Source organism: Lacerta agilis, chromosome 10 (assembly GCF_009819535.1).
Source record: "Lacerta agilis isolate rLacAgi1 chromosome 10, rLacAgi1.pri, whole genome shotgun sequence".
NCBI lineage: Eukaryota > Metazoa > Chordata > Lepidosauria > Squamata > Lacertidae > Lacerta > Lacerta agilis.
The window spans coordinates 17,139,009-17,162,811 of NC_046321.1; the positions used below are offsets into that span (position 1 = coordinate 17,139,009).

Sequence of the window (23,803 nt, forward strand, 5' to 3'; positions counted from 1 at the left end):
GAGTTGGATACCTCGGAGCTCGTGGCAAGGAGAGCTTTGGACTGTGCCTGGATCTGTGGACGTTGGGAGAGGGAAGTTGCATGGAAGTTCAGTGCTGATGCCATCAGGAGAAGAAGAATGGACAGAGGGGGTGTGGGGTGAAGTATTAAGTAAAATCTAAAGCAATCTGTTATGGTATTTTGAAATCGGAGGGTGAACATTGTCAACAATAGTTTGTTTTATTATTTGTTTGAATATGAAAAGAGATATTTCAAGTTTTTATGTTATCAGCAGCAGTTCAAAGGATAGAAGAGATAGATTTGATGAGGATGATTTGTGAGGACTTATAAGGATGTAGTATAAATGAAGTCATTTTAAGTGGTTTAAGTTTATAGATTAAGATGATTAAGACTAAGATGAAGATTAAGATGAATGTTTTACTTTATATATATAATTAAGTTTAATTTTTTTTTTTTTAAATGAAGAGGTTAAAAAGTAGATTATGGATATAAACTCGAAGGTGAAAAGGCAGGGGAAGTCAACTGTCAAGATTGGAAAAAGAAATTTTTTTTTGTAGATGTCTAATTAAGAAGAAAAATCATGGCAATTTTTGTATAAGATGTGTAATTGTATTTGTTTTGTATGTGTATAAATGTAGGTGTGGTTAAGGTTGTATGTTGTTATAAGTAAAAATGTCAATAAATTCTTATAAAAAAAAAAAAAAAGTTTATATTTCTATATATTTCTATTATGGGGGGAAGGATTTCAATGAAGGTGAGACTTCTAGCCTACTAATGTGTGTATTGTGGATATGCTGCTTATGAGCCAGTGAGATGCAGGCCAGATGGATCTTCCACATTTGCATGCCTGAGTAGTGTTCCCCCCTTTTAAAAAAAGGGGTGTTAGGAATATATTTATATGCTTTCATCTGGTAAAATTTGTGATGTGCACATTCCAGTTTTAAATAGGTTGTAACTGGGAACTTTGGAATGAAGGTTGTAAAAGTAAGAGTAGAATGTGTGGTGGAGTTGATAGGACTAGTGGCCTTGAAGAGGTGACCCAGGTCTCAGGAATCATATCAACGTCCTTCTTGTTTCCATTCCTTTGGTACAGATTGCTCACAGGCTTTAAAGTTCTGCTTTACAGCTATCATGATAAATTTTGCTCAGCTTAAACACAAAAGGTTTGGGCTCTTAAGATGCTACCAAGTTACCAAATTCCATAGAGGAAACATTCTGTGGCTAGTTGTGCCATTGCAACCCAGTTAAGTGATGACTCCTATGTTTACTGCTAAGCATGCTTCACTTGCTGCTCCGTTCAGGACACCAGACTGACCCTGTGAAATCTTTGTAGAGAATATAACTAGTACAACATTCTCTCTCCAGATGAAGTACCTCGAAGGCGGAAAGGTACTAGGTCGGAGGCTTTCGGCATGCAGATGAGGCAGCGGAAAGGGGCCCTTTCTGTCAACTTTGTAAGTTTGCTCTTGAGCATCTGATATGTTGCTTCTTGCCTTTCTTGGGGAAATGATGAATGAAGGGACAAGGAAGCAAAACACCTTCATTTTATTAAAATTGCTAGTAGTGCTGTAGTTTGGTTGAGAGCAACTTCTAATCCAGTCCGTAGTTGCAGAAGTCTTAATTCTTCAGGCTACAGTTTGGAACTGTTTGCATTAACCTCATGAGAGAGGTCTACAAGATGAGAAATTTGAAATTTCAAGGCGTTCTCTGTTTGATCACAGTTAACATCTTGGATACTTGTTACCAAATAGTACCTCTACTAGTTTTTGAGGCTATGCAATATTATTCAGTCTCTTCCTGGCTTTATGCATTGTCTTTAAGCAAGACTGCTTGCAGTTGCCTATACAGAGAAAATCTGTGCTAATTGGAGAGCTGCCAGATCATCATTATTGTGTCTATGCATTTCACGGAAGAAGCATGTGTACAATGTGTGTTTAAAAACAAGCTCCCTCCAGATTTTGTTTGGGTTTCAGAGTAACCTTGATGCATTCTGAGTGTTCCAGTAGCAGAATGTGAGAAATTTGGGTCAATTAATGAGTCTTAATTATGTGACATCTCTAACATGTGCTAATTAGTATTAGGGAGATGATATCGCTGAATTTTACATGACTTTACATACTACACAACTGAGGATTATATTTAATGAGAGAATAGATGGTTTTTTTGGGGGGGGATGCAAAAAAGGTGCCTGGCTACAATTAGTGAGGCCAGTAATAATATTGGGTTGCGTATAGTAGTATTAACCACTGAATTTTATTATTGGTAAGTCATACGTTAATTTGCTTTTGTTAACTGTAGTTTGAAAATGCAGCAAAAAATAAGCATAAAGATGAATTCCTCAACCAGAGATCCCCCATGCTGGCCAGTGCCCGGCAAATGCTATTCCAACCCTGTAAAGCGACAGTGGCTTCCTTGGATGATTATTGACATCTTTCCTCTTTCCACTGGAGGCTTATTTAGAATCTCCTTGTGGAGGGCTGCTGCATGCAGCTACATTAGATGTAATAAAGGATTTGGGTAGGTTTGTCTTACACATAGAAGACATGAAACTCAAGATGCTGTTTCCTGTATAGGTTGACCTATACGTCTGTCTGTTCTGTGGCCGGGGCAACAACGAGGACAAATTGTTGCTGTGCGATGGATGTGACGACAGCTACCACACTTTTTGCCTGATACCCCCTTTGCCTGATGTGCCCAAAGGTGACTGGAGATGCCCTAAATGCGTTGCTGAGGTACGTTGTTTTTGGCGTATTTGAAACATTGAGGCCACAAAACACTAGTGGTTTGGCTAAGGTGGCCAGGTAAGAAAAGAGGATAGGACTTCTGTGTCATTTTAGTTGCATAGAAGAGTAAATTTTGGAAATTGTAGCTTGGCATGTGAGCGACACTTGCTGAAATTGCTTCCCTCTTCAACCCAACTATTTGAGATTCAGGAATCCTGTCTTCTTTTTGATCTAGCTACCCAAGGTTTACCCCTTCTGAGGTGTAGAGGAATTTTGTCCAGGAGACAAGGCTTCTTCGTTAACAGTAGGAAAATGCGTCGTAGCTACAGTCAATTTTGGCTTGCTGAGACATGGGCAGCTGTCATATGTGTTCTTTCATGATTCTTCCTATCTGGAAGGCGTTTCTGTGTATGGAATTGATGATATTTGGAGAGGCCCTAAGTCCAGAAAGGACGCGGGTGGCGCTGTGGGTTAAACCACAGAGCCTAGGGCTTGCTGATCAGAAGGTCGGTGGTTTGAATCCCTTCAACGGGTTGAGCTCCCATTGCTTGGTCCCTGCTCCTGCCAACCTAGCAGTTCGAAAGCACGTCAAAGTGCAAGTAGATAAATAGGTACCGCTCCGGCGGGAAGGTAAAACGGTGTTTCTGTGCGCTGCTCTGGTTTGCCAGAAGCGGCTTAGTCATGCTGGCCACATGACCCAGAAGCTGTACGCCAGCTCCCTCGGCCAGTAAAGCGAGATGAGTGCGCAACCCCAGAGTTGTCAGCGACTGGACCTAATGGTCAGGGGTCCCTTTACCTTTACGTCCAGAAAACAGCTGAACAAGCTTCTGTCAGAGTTCTTGTCTGTACAGCTGAGTTAGTCACAGATTACTATGGAAAAGTGGAATCTGCTTTCAAATGACCCTGCTCCAGATGGTTGTCACATTCCAGGTTCACTGATGAGCTGTGTACAGCTTGCTGTGCTATCTTCCTTGTCTTTCTCTCCCCAGCAGCAGTGTATTGCAAAAGGTGCAGATACTCAGTATTTTGGGAAGCAAGCCCCCCTGCCCACTAACGCTGCTGCATGCGCTCATTGGCCTAAATCAACTTACCTGGACAGATAAAAAAAAATGAAAGCTTAATATTTTCTTACATTTGGTTAAAAGAAGGAACTTCATTCCATTTTTGCAGGATACTCTGATTAAACTGCTTTCTGTTATGCCGAATAACACTTTTCCTCTTTTCTAGGAATGTAACAAACCACGTGAGGCCTTTGGATTTGAACAGGCTGTTCGAGAGTACACCCTTCAGAGCTTTGGTGAGATGGCAGATAACTTCAAGTCTGATTACTTCAACATGCCAGTCCACGTAAGTATGTGATATGTGTTGCAGTCAAAGTGTTTTCACTAGTAGTCTGAAAATCTATAGGTAATGCAGATTTGCATACACATCTTTGCTATTTAACTATTTTATAGTTGTTTTTTTAATAAAAAAAATCTTTTTAGATCTTTTTTTGTTGCAGAATTTAGAATTCTGTCCCCTTCTGTAGAGACCTCAGGGATTGGGTTCATGGGACAAAAATGGGGAAATATATCTTTAGAGGCCAGTAGATATCTGCCAGAGAGCCCCTATGGATTCCCTTTTCCTTCTCTGCATCCATGGTAAAAAGTTTGCATTTCAAAATGAAAGGAACATAGATGCAGTTCAGGTGCCAAGCTCTTTAATATCCAGTTGAGCTTTTATTCTGGCAGCACTAGGAGTTGGATTTTGTCTTCAATTTTGTAAAAATGTGTTCAGGTATTTTTTTATAAACATTCCATAGCAAGGTTGTTGTTTACTGACAAGGCCACTGACCCATCTAGGCCAGAGATGACCTTCTATTAACTGGCAGTGGTTCTCTTCAAGTCCCCAGACAGAATTCTTTCCCAGTACTGTTGCTTCTCTAGGTATGTGGGGCTTCCAACATGCAAAACATGTTTAGTAGTACTAAGCTACCATATTTACTAGAATGTAATGCACACTTTTTTTGGCCAAATTACATTGCAAAAATTAGGGTGCACGTTATTTGATGGCGCATTAGATTTGATTGCAAGCTTGAAAAACACCTTTGACAAAGCAAATACTTTTTTTGGTTTCACGTTTTTGCTAATTAAGGTGTGCATTAGATTCAGTGGTGCATTAGATTTGCGTAAATACAGTATGTCCTTTCTTCTATCCCCCGCCATTCTTTGCTATTTTCATGAATTGGCTTTAGTTGCTAGAAAAATGGTAAATCATAAAGGGGATTATGAATCCTAATCATGATTGATCTTTTCTTATGTTGACATCGTCATTTATTTAAATTCAGATCCAACAAGAATGTTACAGAAATTTGGAGTTGGCCACCCATACAAGAATTATCTGTAACACCCACCTATCTTTCTGTTTCCTATGGACCCTTGATCCGTGGTGAAAAAAATAGCAGTAGAACTCTGTTGCTGCAAGAAAACAAGCACAGTGACTGATTCTCTCTGGTTGGTTTCCTCCAGATGTAGAATTCGAGCAGAGTAGCAGCATTTGTTATAATTCACAACCTAGCCTGAGTGCTTGTGTGGGTGCTTTCTCCCTCCCTCCCCCCCTCTAACATGCATACCCTTGCTTCCCTAGTGGGAAGAAGGAGAGCATTCAAGTGTGATTCCTCCCACTTTCACTGCACCTGCGTAAGGCAGGTCTGGGGACACCCTGGCACCCCAGCTGTTGATGGAGTACAATTTCCATTTTCCCTGTGATTTGGCCGTGCTGCTTAGGGCAAATTGAAGTCCAAAAGCTCCTGGAACACTGCACGTTCCTCAGCTCTCGTCTAGAGAGAAAAACGGCTTTAAATGTGGGTTTGGGAAAGCTTTGAACACCAGTGAGGCGGTAAGTGCTGCTCCATGCCATTTACATGTAACTTGCTAGTTTTAAAGCTCTTCCCTCTGTGCTTTCAGATGGTTCCCACTGAGCTGGTGGAGAAGGAGTTCTGGCGACTTGTGAGCAGCATTGAGGAGGATGTAATTGTGGAGTATGGAGCCGACATTTCATCCAAGGACTTTGGAAGTGGTTTCCCTATAAAGGATGGCAGGCGAAAGCTGATGCCGGAAGAGGAGGTGTGGCTAGGATACACAATCTGCATGCACTTTAGAAAGCTGACTCTACATGTTATTAGGATTAATGTATTTGGGGGGTATTTCAGTTTTGAAAGGCAACAGTTTTAACATACAGTTAACATTCTTTCTGATATCTCTTGGCCCCAACTAGCATTGTGGACAGAAAGCTTGGGGCCAGGCCACACTGCTGCAGATTTAGCTTAGCAGGCTGCAGTGGTGCTGAACAGATCTTTGTACCCTCTCATTATTGCCATGCGATCAATGCTGTCCCTGCTCCTTATGGGGGATGGCCCTATGGTGTCACTGAGTGCTGTGGAGTTCTTAGTCCAAATGTGTGTGCGTTGCCCTATGAATGACTTCATCCCTTATGTATGCATGTTGGATACAGTATCACTAGCATGGAGGCACCAGCCAGTACATGTGTGTGCCAGGAGCGCTTCCAGCATCTGATGAATGGTGAGGATGGGTAGGATGTTAGACCATCCACCAAGGGCAGTTTACTTAAAGCCCCCCAACACTTTTATTGTTACTGGTTTAGCAACAAGTTGTAGGGGGATAAATGACACCTTTCACTGAAGCCTCTTGTAGCATTGCCACTAGAAGTGGTAATTGGTGTTGTAAAGAGGCAGAAGGGGAGTGTTTAAACTTTTCCTGCTAGCTGAAACTCCCTTAGCTGTTTTTTAAAAACCTTCCTCTCCAGAGGGGGAGCATCTTACTGCATCCAGTCGCAGTGGGGCTTGCTGTCAGTGCCAATTGAATCCTGCTTGCAAAGGAGCAATTGGCAGCTTACTTGAAGCTCCCAGTTGTTCTTTTGTATCCATGTCCTTGTCTTCCCCACACCTGGTGTCACATATGTCCCCAAATGTGGGACAGGTGGATGTGGTTTGGGGAAATGGTGTCATGGGCCAAATTGTGGCCTGTGCCCATTCCAATTAGGTCCATGGGCTAGAGCTTCCTCACCCCTTCTGTAAGTGACAGTTGGGCTGACCTGTGTAAGGGATGGAGGTCAGGTTTGCCATCAGTACAGCCTCCCCACCCCATCCAGCCTCCCTGCCCCATCCCAGGGTTCAAGCAATGGGTGAAACACCTGCAGAACCTTACTTACTGCCTGAATGTGGCAGAGGATTATAACCAGTCTAGGAGTAGAGTGTAAAGAAGTGGCTCTTGTCCTATGTTAGGGTGTATTTATTGTCTTCTGGCCGCTTCCTTTACAAACTCATCTTTGTTCTTTTGGCAGGAGTATGCCCTTTCTGGTTGGAACCTCAACAACATGCCAGTCCTGGAACAATCTGTTCTTGCTCACATCAATGCTGATATTTCTGGCATGAAGGTGCCCTGGCTTTATGTGGGAATGTGCTTCTCTTCTTTCTGCTGGCATATTGAGGATCACTGGAGTTATTCCATCAATTACCTTCACTGGTATGGACTCCTGCCACATTGGGTGGGTGGGTGTGCATGCCCAGGTAGTGTCACCCTTATTTGCCCAGGGTTAATCTTTTCTCAGGGGAGAAGAGCATTGAATACAATAATTAGTGTCCAGTAAGGGGCAAAGTAAGGGACGTGGGTGGCGCTGTGATCTAAACCACAGAGTCTAGGGCTTGCCGATTGGAAGGTCGGCAGTTTGAATCCCCGTGACGGGGTGAGCTCCTGTTATTCGGTCCCAGCTCCTGCCCACCTAGCAGTTCAAAAGCGCATCAAGTGCAAGTAGATAAATAGGTACCGCTCCGGTGGGAAGGTAAACGCCATTTCTGTGCGCTACTCTGGTTCGCCAGCTTAGTCATGCTGGCCACATGACCCGGAAGCTGTCTGCGGACAAGTGCTGGCTCCCTCAGCCTATAGAGCGAGATGAGTACGCAACCCCAGAGTCGTCTGCAACTGGACCTAACGGTCAGGGGTACCTTTACCTTTTAAGGGGCAAAGACAGTTATTAATGAGAGGAGTTGGTATATGTCTAAGTTGCGAAACACTCCAAATATGTGGGGCGGGCCAGAGTAATGTCTGTGAACCTCTTTAGTCAATTTCTGAACAATCATGTTTCCCTGCAATTGCTCAGCATCCTCCTTGTTTGTGTATTACCTGAAGACCAGGCTTATAAATAAATAGCACATCCTTGACTTGAAGCATCTTGTTTTCCAGTTCAATTTATTCTTGGCAAACATCTACTGCTTCTAGAAGACTGGGCCTATTTGTAGATTGGGGTTGGAAAATATGCCTCATGCTAGAATGTGCTTTCTTTGTGGTAATGGATGATATGTTTTGCTAGGGGAGAGCCAAAGACGTGGTATGGAGTGCCCTCCCATGCAGCAGAACAGCTGGAGGAAGTAATGCGAGAACTTGCTCCGGAACTATTTGAGAATCAACCTGACCTTCTGCACCAGCTAGTAACCATCATGAACCCCAATGTGCTAATGGAGCATGGTGTGCCTGTAAGTTCTGCAGAACCTTTACTAGCCTATAGGTCAGTGTTTTTCAACCACTGTTCCGTGGCACACTAGTGTGCCGCGAGATGTTGCCTGGTGTGCCGTGGGAAAAATGGGAAAGTAATTATAAAATACTTTCTTTGTGTTTATTTGATTCCTATTCAAGAGAATTACTTTATATATAGTCAATATAGGCACAGAGTTAATTTTTTTAACATTTTCTAATGGTGGTGTGCCTCGTGATTTTTTTCATGAAACAAGTGTGCCTTTGCCCAAAAAAGGTTGAAAAACACTGCTATAGGTTACTTGTCTCGTGTCATGCAGAATGACTTGGAACAGCATTTTAAACAGTCTATAGATTCATTTCAGTCCAGCTTCAGGCCTGATTATGGGACTGAGATTGCTTTGGTAGGTCTGAAAAACCTGTGCCAGGAACTGGACTAGGAAGGTTTCCCAGTGGAATCTTAAGTAGCTTTCAATACTTAAAGATTGTGTTCTAAACGCTTTTAACCCTTATCTAGGCAACTAGTGATTTCACTTGTAGATAGTGGAGAGATGCTCCTTTGGTGATATGCCCCAAGAGCCTTGTGTAAAAATATTGAAGTTTAAAAAAACCAGCTTCTTTGCAGCCTGCATCAGTTGGTGGATTCTATAAAGTGGTTGCGAAGGAAAAAGGTGATAGCATAGTTCATGCATGAATTAGTAGCTACTACCAGCCATGTTAATCTCCGTTTCTGAAAGATGAATATGATAATGATGCTTTCTTTCCAAAATCTCTCACTTCTCACTGTCTCTAGGTGTACCGCACCAATCAGTGTGCTGGCGAGTTTGTTGTGACTTTCCCACGTGCCTATCACTCTGGATTTAATCAAGGATACAATTTTGCTGAAGCTGTGAACTTCTGCACTGCTGACTGGGTCTGTATACATCTGGCATAACCTAGCTTTTCTCTTATCTGGGCACTGTCTGGTGCTATTATATTAAAAGGCACTCAAGTAGTACCCATCTGAAAAGGGTTAGTGTTTTGGTTACAGCTCAAGGTGCAGTTTTCTCTACATTGGGCGAAATACAGTTATGGCTATTTAGCTTTTTGCTGATAAGGTTTGGCAGCTCTCCAATTTGCTTCTTGCCATTAGTATGGAACAAGCAACTTACTATAATAACCCTATGGTGGTTTGGTATCCAAATACTAATATGCTGTTAACATTAGACAGGCATGTATTCAGACACCTCTTTAAAACTTTATTAAGCCAGCATATCTAGATACATTGCTTAAGGTTTGCTTTTAAATTTTCTCATATTGTCTATGTATTTTTTGTGATTGAGCAAAAAGCACACTATTGTTACCTCTGTGTCCACTCGTATAAGCCCCTTGAATAATTTATGCATATCACTGTATTACACCATGCTATGATGATAAGTTACATAAGGCTGAATAGTCAAAATACCTTGCATCAAACCAATTTTAAGCACAACACTCGTTGCAGTCCAAAGCCTGGGTATTTTATCTAGCTTAGATGCAAGCTGAAACCCTGCAGAATTTCCAGAGGTTGTGACATGCTCTGTGTAGTTGTCTTGACTTTTTGGAAATTAAATCTCAAATATTGGGGAAATTGAAACTTCTTCAGTACTGACTTACAAAGTCAAACCTTTATTCACCACACTGAAGAATATGAAATGGATATACAATATATTTTGGAAAGTTCTTTTGTCTGTTTGCTATGCATTTGGACACCTTCTTTTTAAATAGAACCAGAGTTTGAAAATTAAAATTGGTATAATGCAATGTTGCAATATAATGCAAAGTTGATCATTCTGAAAAAACCTTTGTATTTCCTACTTTTTTCATATTCAAGTGAGGCAAAATTTCCTTTGGACACCTGATCTTTAAGGTTGCCTCACTAGTTTTTTTTGCTGAAATAATTAGTGTTGGCAGGAGACTAGGTGATATACTTCAAGTCTTGCAGTGCAAGTCTATATCTTACTCTGTCACAATGTTGACATCATTTTCCTCTGTTAAAATGTGTTGGCTCTTGCAGCTTCTTTGGTTTCTCAGATACTGTATTATGAGAAGATGGTATCCCCTTGAGAGACTTAACTTTCAAGTCTCACTCTTGTTTTTTGCTTCCCATCCCCATTGCTGTTTATCTTTTTTTGTTCCCAGCTAATGATGTGGTTGGCTTGGAGTTTCTTGGGGAGAGGCTGATTTCAGACAGGCTATTTGAGACTCCTTTGGCTTCATGTGAAATGAAGCCCTTGGGTTCCAGACCTCACAGAAGCAATTCCCTCATATTCCCCAAGTTGACTCCAAAGAGCTTGACTTACTGAGGCCCCTGGAGACCCTACTCCTGGATAGTGTGACAAACTTAATGCTCATAATAATTGCCTATATCATTTAATGAGACTATTTTAACGTGTTTTTCTCATGAACTCCAGTGCGGAAGGCCAAGATGAGCTGGGGGTAGTTCTAAACCAGATATATCGCTTTTTGCATTTCTAGCTTCCAGTAGGTCGGCAGTGTGTCAGCCATTATCGGCGACTGAGGCGTCACTGTGTGTTCTCTCATGAGGAGCTAATTTTCAAGATGGCTGCAGACCCAGAGTGCTTGGATGTGGGGCTGGCTGCCATGGTCTGCAAAGAAATGACTCTCATGACAGAAGATGAGGCACGTTTAAGGGAGGCTGTCATACAGATGGTGAGTTCAGGGAAGCTCTGCTTTCATGCCCTTTTGGACTGAACAAAGAGATTGTGTGAGGCCTTGGAAACAAAAGGTCTTCCCCTGACCAGTATCTTTGTTAGATGTCACTTTTTCTTTGCATTAGGGAGTTCTGATGTCAGAGGAGGAAGTGTTTGAGCTGGTTCCAGATGATGAGCGTCAGTGTGCAGCTTGTAGGACCACCTGTTTCCTGTCTGCTCTTACGTGTTCCTGTAACCCTGAACGACTTGTATGCTTATATCATCCAAATGATTTGTGTTCATGCTCTATGCAGAAGAAATGTTTAAGGTACCATATTCCCAGTCCATCCTACTTCCTTCTGTATACTGCCTTACTTTCTGCCTTTAAACTAGGATAAATGTGTACAGTAATCATGTTCCCTCTTCATCAAAGATCCAGTACATAGTAGTCTGACAAATACATAATGTTATTATCATCTTCCCCATTTTTTTGCATCTACACACTTGAAAGTTGCAGTAGATTTCAAAGTTCTTCCTCCTTGTTTATCTTCAGATACCGGTATCCACTAGAGGACTTCCCTTCCTTGCTGTATGGAGTGAAAGTCAGAGCACAGTCCTATGATACATGGGTCAGCAGGGTCACAGATGCGCTGTCTGCCAACCTCAACCACAAGAAAGGTTAGATGCAGTTTTGTTTACTATTGAAATCTGTTAAGGAAGATTTTCAGTTGGTTGGAAACACAAATGGGAGATGGACTTGAGCAAAACCAAATCCTAAAACAATACAAAGTTCAGGGAAAGCTATACAAAATACTTCACTAAGACATGTAAACATGTATTTAAAACCAAAAATACTAAAATGTTCCACAGAGCCAACGTGGCATAGCAATTAAGCGTGTTGGACTAGGATCGGTTTGAAATCCCCACTCAGCCATGAAGCTCACTGGACCAGCCACACACACTCAGCCAAATCTTCCTGATTTGTGGGGAAGATACAAAATGGGGGCAAGTGAAGAACCATGTACACTAAAACATGCTTTGGAAGTGTCCCTGAGCTCAGAGGAACAGCTTGTAATGTGACACAAAGAAGGGCTACAGGGTCAGAAAAGCTGTGCTGGTATGTCTATGTCCTGCAGAGAGGGAATAGTTTTCTTGCCTTCAAAATAAGATTGAGACAGTATGCATTTGACCTGAGCAAGCTAACATGACCCAAGCAAGCTTATATGACATTCCAGCTGGGAATGTCACTTTTTGTGTCGTTTAAAATACTTGTTCCCTTTAGTATTGCATGGCATGACTTCCCATTTCATTAAATATATATTTGGACCAGTTGCCCAGAAGCAGCCAATCAGCTGCTGCTCATTTATCAAGCAGCAAATGCTTTCAACATTAGATCATGCGGGACATACATTTGCATTAAGGGATGGCTAATTCAGAATTAAATTTGTAGTTTGACTCTTAAAAACAGCAGATGGCTATCACCCTGGAAACTTCTTCTGTTCTTGAAGAGGTTTAATACTTAACATTGATTCCATGTAGCAAGGTGATGGGTGTGTTACACGATGTGTGCAGGGTATCTGATATCAAGCTAGTGTGCTTATCCTTGTGAGACGTTCTTCTGTTTAAAGTGCCAATATGGCAAGATAAAGGTAAAGGGACCCCTGACCATTAGGTCCAGTCGTGTCCGACTCTGGGGTTGCGGCGCTCATCTTGCGTTACAGGCCGAGGGAGCCGGCGTACAGTTTGTGGTTCATGTGGCCAGCAGCGCACGGAAACTCCGTTTACCTTCCTGCCGGAGCGGTACCTATTTATCTACTTGCACTTTGACATGCTTTCGAACTGCTAGGTGGGCATATGGCAAGATAGTCAAGTTTAATTGGTTAGGGGAAGTATTTGATTGCCAGCCTGCCTTTCACACCTTTTTTTTTTTTTTTTGCAGAAATGAGGCTAAAATATTGCCTCATTTCTTCTCATAAAATGAGGAGCAAATACTTTCTTGATGTAGGAAATAGCTCATAACGAATGGATAGCTATGCATATTATAACATGAATGTGCTCAGTCTACTGCTCCTGGGGACTTCGTGGTTGGGTGTGGGGAGTAGTTTGCTGTGCTTGTGTATATGTGCAAATGGCCTCTTAGCTAATTTCTTGCAGATGTGATTGAGCTGAGAGTGATGTTGGAGGATGCTGAAGACAGGAAATACCCAGAGAATGACCTCTTCCGCAAGCTAAGAGATGCTGTGAAAGAGGCGGAGACTTGTGCTTCAGTGGCCCAACTGCTTCTGAGCAAAAAACAAAAGCACAGGTATGACCAGGAAGGGTGGAGGTAGATTTTTGGTGTAACTGTATAAATCAGCAACCCAAAAACACTTATTCTACTATCAGAAAAAATTGTGCATGCTTTGCCAGAATTGACACTTTTCAAATGGAGTATATATTAGTTTGGTGGTTGGTTGGGGGGATGTGCCACAGACAGTTTGGTTGTGAAGGGGGGAGAAATTTGAAAGTGTTTAGAGAAGTCAAATCAGAAGGATTCTACCCCCTAGAGAATGCATGTAGAAAACTTTTGCAATGGCGAGAGAGTTAGGGAACTGGTGAAACATTTTAAATTGGAAATCATGTGTTCAAAAATGACCAAACTGGTGTTGATCATATTTTGCTCACGTTGAAGGAATTTTGCTGCTTCTGGGTGAAACTAGAAAGACCTAATTAATATTTACATGGGTATCCTGAAGGACTCTTTTTCTCCTCCATGTGAACCTGCATGTGAGGTTCGGGTGGTGGTTTCTCATGAGTAACGAGGCAGGACTCTGTTCCTTCTATTTACAAGGTTTAATAGTGCAAGTATGTACAGTGTAGAGCTCCAAAATCCATGTCCTGCTCAGTCACTCCCAGATTCTGGAAGTGGCACTTTTCGGGAGTGCCCCCAGCAAAAGAACTTCGGCACCCCAAACCTCCTCCTCCCCTCTTTGCGTTTCACCCCTCTATGCAACTGGGGCGACGGAAGGGTCGTGCTTTTCTCTCTGCCAGCCTGGCTAGGTGAGTGTTGGGGCTCTGCAGCATACTCAAGCCCCCTCCTCATCTGACTAGCTTCCTGTCTCTCCTCCCTGCTAAAGGACGTCCAACTGGAGGTGTTGCTGCTGTCCCCGTGGCGCTGGGGCTCTCTGTATTTCCACAGCCCCTGCACCACCCCACTGGGAACTGACGGTTCCCTGACATTGCATGTTAATAAAAATCACTGATGGAGGCCCTGTTCTGGTTACTTCACGTTCAAAAGTTAGGTTGATGGTTAATGGTGACAGCATTGAGCAATGTTGTCCCCAAATATTTATGCTTGTTGTGAGGTGAAAATTGGTGGAGATTTTGGCAAGCTTTAACTCTGTATTTTTACATGAAAATCTACACTACTATTAATTTTGATAAAATATTGGGCTATACAGCTTTTAAATTATTACGTAGTAAATACTGTATCTGAACTCTATTTTTCAGAGTGTGTGATGGTAAGGCCTCAAACTCCCCTGCAGCCTCTATTTTGTGAAACAGATATGTTTACGTAACCAGAGGAAATTTACTATGTGTTGTTGTTGTTAATTTATTAATCACATTTGCCTTTGTCTCAATGGTCTCAAGGCAATGTGCAATAAAAGAGTAAAAAACTGTTAAACACAAAAACACCCAATACATTTAAAACAAAACTAAAATGATTCAAAACAGACGCTCATGGCAATGACTTATTTATTCAGCTGGGAAAGCCTGTTTCCAAAAGAAGTTGCCAAAAAGTGCAGATAGTGACATCTGTTGCATCTTGACAGGAATGCTGTCATACTAAAAGCCCTGCTCCAAATTACTGTGGAGCGGGCTTCTGAGATGTTTGGAATTTGCAGGAGAAACTTCACCAGAGAACAACTGGTCCTGGTCTGTCAGCAAACTTTTTCAGCAGGGGGCCGGTCCACTGTCCCTCAGACCTTGTGGGGGGCCGGACTATATTTTGAAGAAAAAAATGAACGAATTCCTATGCCCCACAAATAACCCAGAGATGCATTTTAAATAAAAGCACACATTCTATTCATGTAAAAACACCAGGCAGGCCCCACAAATAACCCAGAGATGCATTTTAAATAAAAAGACACATTCTACTCATGTAAAAACATGCTGATTCCCGGACCGCCCACGGGCTGGATTTAGAAGGCAATTGGGCCGCATCCGGCCCCTGGACCTTAGTTTGCCTACCCATGGTATAGGGCTTTACATGTTAGTACCGACACCTTGAACTTGGCCCGTTTGTTAACTCTGTTGCCCTCCAGGAACTGTGTATGTGATTTGCAAGGTTCTTTTCTTTCCCCATAGTAGACTGACCCCAGAGAGTGGAAGGACACGGACCAAGCTGACTGTGGAAGAACTGAAAGCTTTTGTGCAGCAGCTGTTTAGCCTTCCCTGTGTCATCAGTCAGGCCCGGCAAGTAAAGGTGGGTTTCTGGAGAAGGGGGTACTTGGATTGAGTTTTGGTTCTCTTTAGAATGGAGGTGGCTACCTGATTTTGACTGAAGGGTATTCATCCCGCACATGCAGACATGCACAGGCCTGCAGCCCCTGCTCCTCAGCTGATCTTTGCAGTTCTGCTGTGTCTGTGTGTGGCTGGGAGTAGGGGGGTGTTATCAACAGATTTTTGATCTTATGAGGTGGTGATTTCGATTGCCATCAAGGCACTGAACTGTAATAATCTTAGCACTTTCTACTTTTTTTTTTTTACCTCTTGCCACTAAAATCAGTGGGGTTTGGGGGGGAAGGGAGCTGGATCAGGCTCTTGATCTGCAAGTCAGCTGCCTCTGATTTAGAGCTTCCATTTCCTGTTTGAAATGAAAGTTCTGCAAGATAATCAATAAATGAACATATCTAAGTTTGAAAATTGTGCAACCTGGGGGCTGTGTTTAATGCACTATTCCATTTAGTTCTGTGATCTTTAAATCTTCCTAACATTAAACAAAAAATAATTTGCATTTTGTGTACCCTAAATATAGCCAAAGTGACACAAAGGCAGATTGTTTTCCTGGCAGTGCTTGCTCTTCTCATGGTTTGAGAAGCAAATTGTTCAAAGGGGGAAATGCAGTGAGCTGGACACTTTAGCATCCCAGGAAAGCAAAACATGGACAGTAATGGGACTGAACTTGATTGTTTCCAGTAGTCATAGTCAAGAAGAGTGTTTTGCGGGGAGGGGTTTCAGGTTGAACACAACAGGTAGAAGCAAGTGTGTTAGCACTGCTTGCCATTCCAGTCAAAGCACTTAGAATAGCCTACCTTGTCAGTTCTTCTGGGCAGCATTTCTTGCAATAAACTGTTCATTGTAGCTTTATTTTGCCTGACACCAGGTGGCATTGCTTGGAACCTCAATAGCTTTGAAGGTTCTGCTCATCCCAAACATACCAGTACCTAGTTAGGCAGTCTGCAACCTCTCTGGCAGCTGCCATCACTGTAGTGAATGAGCAGCTTGTTGTCACTCCCTTAGAACCTGCTGGATGACGTTGAAGAGTTTCATGAACGTGCTCAAGAGGCCATGATGGATGAGGTCCCTGACTCATCTAAGCTGCAGATGCTTATAGACATGGGCACTGGCCTCTATGTGGAACTTCCTGAATTGCCTCGCCTGAAGCAAGAGCTGCAGCAGGCACGCTGGCTGGATGAGGTGCGGGTGACCCTTTCAGATCCTCAGAGAGTCACCTTGGATGTGATGAAGAAACTGATTGACTCAGGGGTGGGGCTGGCCCCACACCATGCGGTAGAGAAGGCCATGGCTGAATTGCAGGAGCTGCTCACAGTTTCCGAGAGGTGGGAAGAGAAAGCTAAAGTCTGCCTGCAAGCAAGGCGAGTATTATTACTTTTGGTCATTCTGCTTTCTGTTTACAGGACCTCGGAATTGTGGTGTCATTTAAGCCACAATGAGTTCGTAGTCGAGTCTTGGCCTCCCAACACCTGAACTGACTCCTTTAATAAGTTTATGGAGCGAGCAGTGCCTGCCTTGTGGCCAAAAAATGAAACCAAAGCATTCACATTCTAAATTTGTCCGTCAGAGATAAGTTTGGGAGCGTCTCGCTAAAACTGCACTTTGAATCCTGTTGATGATACTCAGTTTTCATCATCAGCCTTAAAAATGGAATAAATAACGCTGAAAAATGAGAGAAGGGATTAGTTTTGGGTAATGGGTGTTCAGGCAATGACTATGTGATAAGAAAGCAAGACCATAGGCTAATCAGGTTGTGCCCCCCTGCACCCCCAGGCCTCGGCAAAGCATACCAGCTCTGGAGAGCATTGTCAATGAAGCAAAGAACATCCCTGCTTACTTGCCCAATGTGCTGGCACTAAGAGAAGCCCTGCAGCGAGCGCGAGACTGGACATCCAAAGTGGAGGCTATTCAGGTATGGTTCACAGCAAGCAGTGCAGCTGGCATTTATATCCTTAAATCCTTTCCAACAGGCATTTGCTTCCTTGCCTGAAAAGAAAGCGTCATTTTTTTCATTTTGAAATCTGATATTCATTGATTGTCCCATTCATTTCCATGCTTTTTAATCCGGATGCTTCCTGGCAATGTGTTGCAGTGTCTTCTTAATATTTACTTACCGTATTTATGTCCTGCCTTTCCATTTCAATAGAGATGCTGAAGGCAGCAAGCAATACACAGCAAAAATAGAATAAAACTGTAAAAATTCCTTTAAGCGAAGAATAGTAGGGATTCTGTTCCCTGGCTGTGATTGTGTTTAGTGAATAAAAGCTGGCATTTTTAGTTCTCTGAACTGGCTTCAGAATGTAAGCGTGGATAGTCACTGCTGGTGAAAACTGCTCAGTTGGAGCAACTTGAATACTGAAGCCTTCTCCAATTAAATGAGCTGTATTTGTACTGATAAATATGTGGCATCATCCACCCTGCCCCTTATATCTCAGACTTAGCCTTATAGCTGCGTTTCCTTGAACAAAAATTGAACAGGTCCCTTTATAGAAGTTTTCAATTTTATATTTATGCACCCATACAAGCTCACTCGTTCCTCACAAGCAGAGTGAAGTCATTTGTTACATACAGATAGGTGTTCTGGAATTATGTACTTACAAATTATAAAATTTGCTTTTGGAGTAAATTATGGAAACTAATGAAATGTGTAGGAAATTATTAAATGTGTCTGTTTTATGGGTGAGAGCTGGTAGAGTAATAGGCTGCTTGGGACCACTTCCTTCCATATGAACCTGCCAGTACACTAAGGCCCTCTTCCAAATGCTTCTGCCCTCTGAGGTCTGGCAGGAAACAGCCTTTTCAATTTTGGCACCCCAGTCTTGGGACACTCATCCCAAGGAAGATTGCCTAGTGCCTTCTCATTACTTTATGGGTAGGGACCATAGTGGGACGCGGGTGGCGCTGTGGGTTAAATCACAGAGCCTAGGGCTTGCTGATCAGAAGGTCGGTGGTTCGAATCCCCACAACGGGGTGAGCTCCCGTTGCTCGGTCCCTGCTCCTGCCAACCTAGCAGTTCGAAAGCACGTCAGAGTGCAAGTAGATAAATAGTTACCGCTTCGGTGGGAAGGTAAACGGCGTTTCCGTGCGCTGCTCTGGTTCGCCAGAAGCGGCTTAGTCATGCTGGCCACATGATCTGGAAGTTGTACACTGGCTCCCTCGGCCTATAGAGCGAGATGAGCGCCGCAACCCCAGAGTTGTCCGCGACTGGACCTAATGGTCAGGGGTCACTTTACCTTTACCTTTACCATAGTGTAGCAACACAGCACCTGTGTTGGATGGAGAAATTCCCGGGTTCAATCCCTGGCCTCTCCATTTAAAAAAACCAGGTGGCAAGTAATGGGACAGACCACTACAAGAGACTCTGAAACCACTGCCATGCTGGTCAGTATTGCCAGGTTAGGTGGGTAAATATTTCTCCTAAAAGGCAGCGTCCAATGTATTTTTGGCAGCAGACATGGACCCTTTTATTTTCTCAGGGCTGTTAGTGTGAATTGCTTTTATTTTACTGTTGTAATTTTATTCTCTTATTGTTTTATGCTGTGTTAATGCTCATATGTGATTTTATTGCACTTATCCATTTTATCCTAATATAATTGAACAGTGTTGAAATCCACCTGTGGCTGCATAGGTTGGCATAAGTTCAGTTTACTGTGGTGGGAATGTTTAGCTGAGAATTATTCTTTACCCCCTAGAATGGGAGCAACTATGCATATTTAGAACAGCTAGAGAATCTGTCTGCAAAAGGCCGCCTGATACCCGTCCGCCTTGAGGCATTGCCGCAAGTCGACTCACAGGTAGCAGCAGCCCGTGCCTGGAGGGAGCGAACAGGCAGAACATTCCTGAAGAAGAACTCGAGCTACACACTCTTACAGGTACGTTGTGGGCATTTCTGTATTGGGGCCTGTAGCAATGGCCTTAGAATTGCCTTCAAATGGTTAAAGATTACCAGATTTTTTTCAATGAATCTGGGGACACTTTTCAACTTCAATGGATTTTGTATGGGGACTGATTTGTAAATCTGGGGACTGTCCCCGGGAAATGTGGACGGCTGGTAACCTTAGACTAGTGACCATCTCTGTCTGATGCTTGGCGCTGGTACAGCCATAACACTTCCCAGTGTCTTAATGCATAACCGATTGAGAAGCATTAAATCTGCACATGACTGAGGTGAAAATACATGAATTTCAGTAACATGTTAAGGGGTTCTCTTTAGGAAAATGGGTCTGCTTTGCCTGAAATTGATTGCCCACCCCCACCCCAAAAAGTTTCAGTTTGCTAATTAAGTACTGTTTACCGGAATCATTTTAATTTGTCCCAATGGTGAATTCTGACTTAAATCTGGTTTCGAATGAAATTTGTCTGAAATGTTTCTGTGAAGCATTCAGTCTGAGTGATCTTATAACTGGTCCGCTTTTTGGTTGCAGGTTCTGAGCCCTCGAACTGACATTGGTGTTTATGGAAGCAGTAAGAACAGGCGAAAAAGAGTCAAGGAGCTGATAGAGAAGGAGAAAGAGAAGGAGCTTGACCTGGAGTCCTTGAGTGAGCTAGAAGATGGACTGGAAGAGACCAGAGACACTGCAACTGTGGTAAGGAACTATAACAGCACTGCACTGGGTTTGATTTCTATAGGGGGCCTTTACATACTAACTTCATGGAACAATAAATGCTGAAGAAGTGTGCATGCACATGGAAGCTCATACCAATAACAAACTTAGTTGGTCTCTAAGGTGCTACTGGAAGGAATTTTTTAAAAATTTTTCTGACTACGGCAGACCAACATGGCTACCTTCTTGTAAATAAATGCTTGTGAGTGTTGTTACCTGTGGCAGGTATTCTAGCCAATTTTGGATCACTCCTTTTGTTTCCAGGCTCAGGACAAAGTGTCGATGCTAAAGTTTAGAGCCTTAAATGGCTTGGGACTCTAGGTATTTTAATGCCTATCTTCATCTGTGTGATCATGACCTGAGGCCCAGCTCTTCCAGGGCCAGGGCATTCTCTGGTCACCCCATGGAATGCCTTACCAACTAGGGTGCAACATGCCTCATTGCTGTATAGTTTTAGGTGCCGGGTAAAGAGGTAGTTGTTTGTAATTTTTTGAAATTAAAACAGAATAGCTATGCTGCATATGGTTCTTGTTTGCTCAGTGGAAGTCTCTTCAGTGTTGAGATGGAAAGCTTTCAATCATAATTTTAAAAGTTATGTTAAAAATGAAAAGCATTTTGGAAGAATGATAAAATGTACAGTATTACCCCGGGTTACGCACACCCCATGTTGCGGACATTTGAGTTGCGAACGTCCGTAACCCGGAAGTGCTTCCAGAGCGCGTGCGACCCCCGGATGCACAGAAGCGTTCTGCGCACTTCGCGCATGCGCAGAAGCGCTCAAATCGTGCCACTTTTGGGTTTTTTTGTCCCCCCCCCATGCGTTCGTGATACACACACCCACGTTACGTACTGCAACCCGGAACGGACCGCGTGTGTAACCCGGGGTATCACTGTACTTGCATGTAAAGATAATGATATAATTATGCTGTAAACTCTCAATACGTGGAGGGATGTGAACTGCTTTTGAATACTTGATTAATCTAAATGTAAGTTCATAGGAAATTCCGTGGAAATTAAGATGAAGGTTCTTCTGCACATTTAAAAATGATATATTTCTATAGTGCTTCACATGAGTTGTTGAGTTCAGTAATACTCTGCCAGAGATGGAGAGAAAAGTTTGCTTAAGGCCAGCTAGTTAGTTCATGGCAGAGGTGAAATTCAAGCAAGGGACCTTCTGATTCATAGTTTGGTGCTGTGGCCTCTTTGCCTCCCCAGCTCCCCACTTAAAGGAAGAAGGAAAAGGGGGTATAGCAGCTGAGCTGAGTGAAGGGTTTTCATCTGTTCTTCTCCCTGTCAAATAGGTGGCCGTCTTCAAGGACCGTGAGCAGAAGGAGATTGAAGCCATGCATGCCCTCAGGGAAGCCAACCTGGCAAAGATGATGATGGTGGACCGCATTGAGGAGATCAAGTTCTGCATCTGTCGCAAAACAGCCAGTGGGTTCATGCTCCAGTGCGAACTCTGCAAAGACTGGTTTCACAGCACCTGTGTCCCCCTCCCCAAAACCAGCTCCCAAAAGAAAGGGTCCAGCTGGCCTGCCAAAGAAGTCAAGTTCCTATGCCCACTCTGCATGCGTTCGCGAAGACCCCGCCTTGAGACCATCTTATCTCTGCTTGTGTCCTTGCAAAAGCTGCCGGTCAGACTGCCGGAGGGGGAGGCACTCCAGTGCTTGACAGAGCGGGCTATGAGCTGGCAGGACCGAGCGCGGCAAGCTCTGGCTACAGATGAACTGTCCTCTGCATTGGCCAAGCTCTCTGTGTTGAGCCAACGTATGGTGGAACAGGCTGCCCGGGAGAAAACAGAGAAAATAATCAGCGCAGAGCTACAGAAGGCTGCAGCGAACCCTGACCTACAGGTAGGGGTGAGGCGAAGCCTAAGCAATACATAGCATGTAGTTTGTTTCTCTGGTGTATGTAGTGCTTATTTCTGGGAACACTTGAAAAGTTGTTGCATATTAAGAACTGTCGCTTAGTTTGATCTGAATGCAGTCCATCTCCTGCGACCCAAAGCTTCTGGTGATTTAAAAAACCCCAAAAAACCGTAGGTGTCTTGTAAGGCTTACAAGCGAAGGTTACAATGATATACACAATAAGGACCTCCACAAAAATAACACAAAAACAATAAGGCACAGAACTTTATTTAAAAATGTATATTCAGTTTTCATAGATGCAGTGCACCATTCAGACAATGGCCAGTTACTCTGGAATTCCAGTTGCTCACATTTTCTTTTGCATTACAAATATAAAGTCACAAGGCTTACAACAGGGGTCAGCAACCTTTTTCAGCCGTGGGCCAGTCCACCGTCCCTCAGACCATGTGGTGGGCTGGATTATATTTTGGAAAAAAATAATAATGAATGAATTCCTATGCCCCACAAATAACCCAGAGATGCATTTTAAATAAAAGGACACATTCTACTTATGTAAAAACACGCTGATTCCTGGGCCATCCGCGGGCCGGATTGAGAAGGCGTTGCCTACCCACGGATTAGATGATCCTGAGGCCTTAGGTTGCCTACCCCTGGTTTACAAAATAAGGTGATAAGGTTCAGTCTGAATAGGAGTGGGTTCACAGTTTAATAAACTCAAGTTTGTTACAAATGTAGGTAAGTGGCCAAATCACATCTGTTTTCTTTAAGCACATAAAGTATATTCATTGACCAGCAGGGGGTTTATAGGCTGCAAAGCCAGAGATTGTCAGATGTGACAATCAGGACAGGTGAATGTAGGTGTACTTCCCATATTGTTTTACTGATGGGATTATAGCTTTACTTTGAAGAGTTACTAATCACATTTTGGTACCCTGCTTCCTGTTTGCTTCACTCCTTTTTTGTTTTGGCTTTCTCTGCCAAAATACAGTATACTGTATTTTATTTAGATGTGAAGATTACACTTCCGGATCTGAATTGTATCCATAGAGCAAAGCAAAGGAGACCTCCTGTTGAATTCTTCTAAATTAACTTAGTTTTTACCTCCTAATACTTTTTCACCCCTTAGGGTCACTTGACTAGTTTTCAGCAATCTGGCTTTAACCGGGCAATGAGTAGTGTGTCGTCATCTCCGCGACAGACTATAGACTATGATGATGAGGAGACGGATTCAGATGAAGATATCAGGGAAGCATTTGGCTATGACATAAAGGTCAGTACCGCAGTAAAAATCTTTGAGCACCGTGTCATTAATGTCAGTTTTATTTCTTCAATGAAACTTCAGCCAATTTACTGTAGCTTACAGTCACAGCTGTAAAAGTTGCTTGACACATCAAGGTGATCCAAGATGTGTCGTGAAGCTTATAATGGATTTTAATCTTACTGCAGAGTTTGCATTTGAATTAACTGACTGGAAATGAGCAGAAATGCACTGTCCGTCCCCATAAATCTGGAGAGAAGTATTGGCCCTCTAGTCTATCTGCTGCAGTGATTAAAAAGTAAACCATAACCCATGTTCCTATAACACACTAGCTTAACATATGTTGGCACAAAAATAGATAACCCTATGCTTATGCCCACTTACATTCTGCTCGTAGGACAATGCCAGTGTAAAATCCTCTAGCAGTCTGGAGCCCAACCTGTTTTGTGATGAAGAAATTCCCATTAAATCTGAAGAAGTTGTAACGCACATGTGGACAGCCCCCTCTTTCTGTGCTGAACATGCATATTCATCAGCTTCCAAAAGCTGCTCTCAAGGTAACATTTCCTATATAGGGGCATCTAAGGGATTGTCTGACCTCACAGTAACATGTAACTCTTGAGTGCCTTGTGGCTCTTGAGTAATTAACTATAA

The 23,803-nt window shown here is 42.9% G+C and overlaps 1 protein-coding gene across 7 annotated transcripts in view; it reads left to right on the forward strand.

Moving 5' to 3' along the window:
• Window positions 1–23,803, forward strand: part of KDM5A (lysine demethylase 5A) — a 46,266-nt gene that overhangs the window by 13,951 nt on the left and 8,512 nt on the right. For 5 of the 7 annotated variants that reach the window (XR_004427478.1, XR_004427479.1, XM_033163095.1 and 2 more), the window contains 19 exons: window positions 1,365–1,453; window positions 2,573–2,731; window positions 3,950–4,069; window positions 5,668–5,826; window positions 7,064–7,245; window positions 8,090–8,252; window positions 9,044–9,163; window positions 10,747–10,941; window positions 11,069–11,250; window positions 11,476–11,600; window positions 13,077–13,227; window positions 15,270–15,387; window positions 16,425–16,780; window positions 17,193–17,331; window positions 19,112–19,291; window positions 19,844–20,005; window positions 21,325–21,876; window positions 23,018–23,161; window positions 23,547–23,706. Coding sequence is in view for 5 of the 7 variants with exons in the window: in XM_033163095.1 (XP_033018986.1) it covers window positions 1,365–1,453; window positions 2,573–2,731; window positions 3,950–4,069; window positions 5,668–5,826; window positions 7,064–7,245; window positions 8,090–8,252; window positions 9,044–9,163; window positions 10,747–10,941; window positions 11,069–11,250; window positions 11,476–11,600; window positions 13,077–13,227; window positions 15,270–15,387; window positions 16,425–16,780; window positions 17,193–17,331; window positions 19,112–19,291; window positions 19,844–20,005; window positions 21,325–21,876; window positions 23,018–23,161; window positions 23,547–23,706 (3,456 nt within the window). In the remaining 2 variants the exon portion in view is untranslated. The remainder of the gene's footprint in view (window positions 1–1,364; window positions 1,454–2,572; window positions 2,732–3,949; window positions 4,070–5,667; window positions 5,827–7,063; window positions 7,246–8,089; window positions 8,253–9,043; window positions 9,164–10,746; window positions 10,942–11,068; window positions 11,251–11,475; window positions 11,601–13,076; window positions 13,228–15,269; window positions 15,388–16,424; window positions 16,781–17,192; window positions 17,332–19,111; window positions 19,292–19,843; window positions 20,006–21,324; window positions 21,877–23,017; window positions 23,162–23,546; window positions 23,707–23,803) is intronic. The other 2 variants (XM_033163096.1, XM_033163098.1) reach the window with 1 other exon arrangement.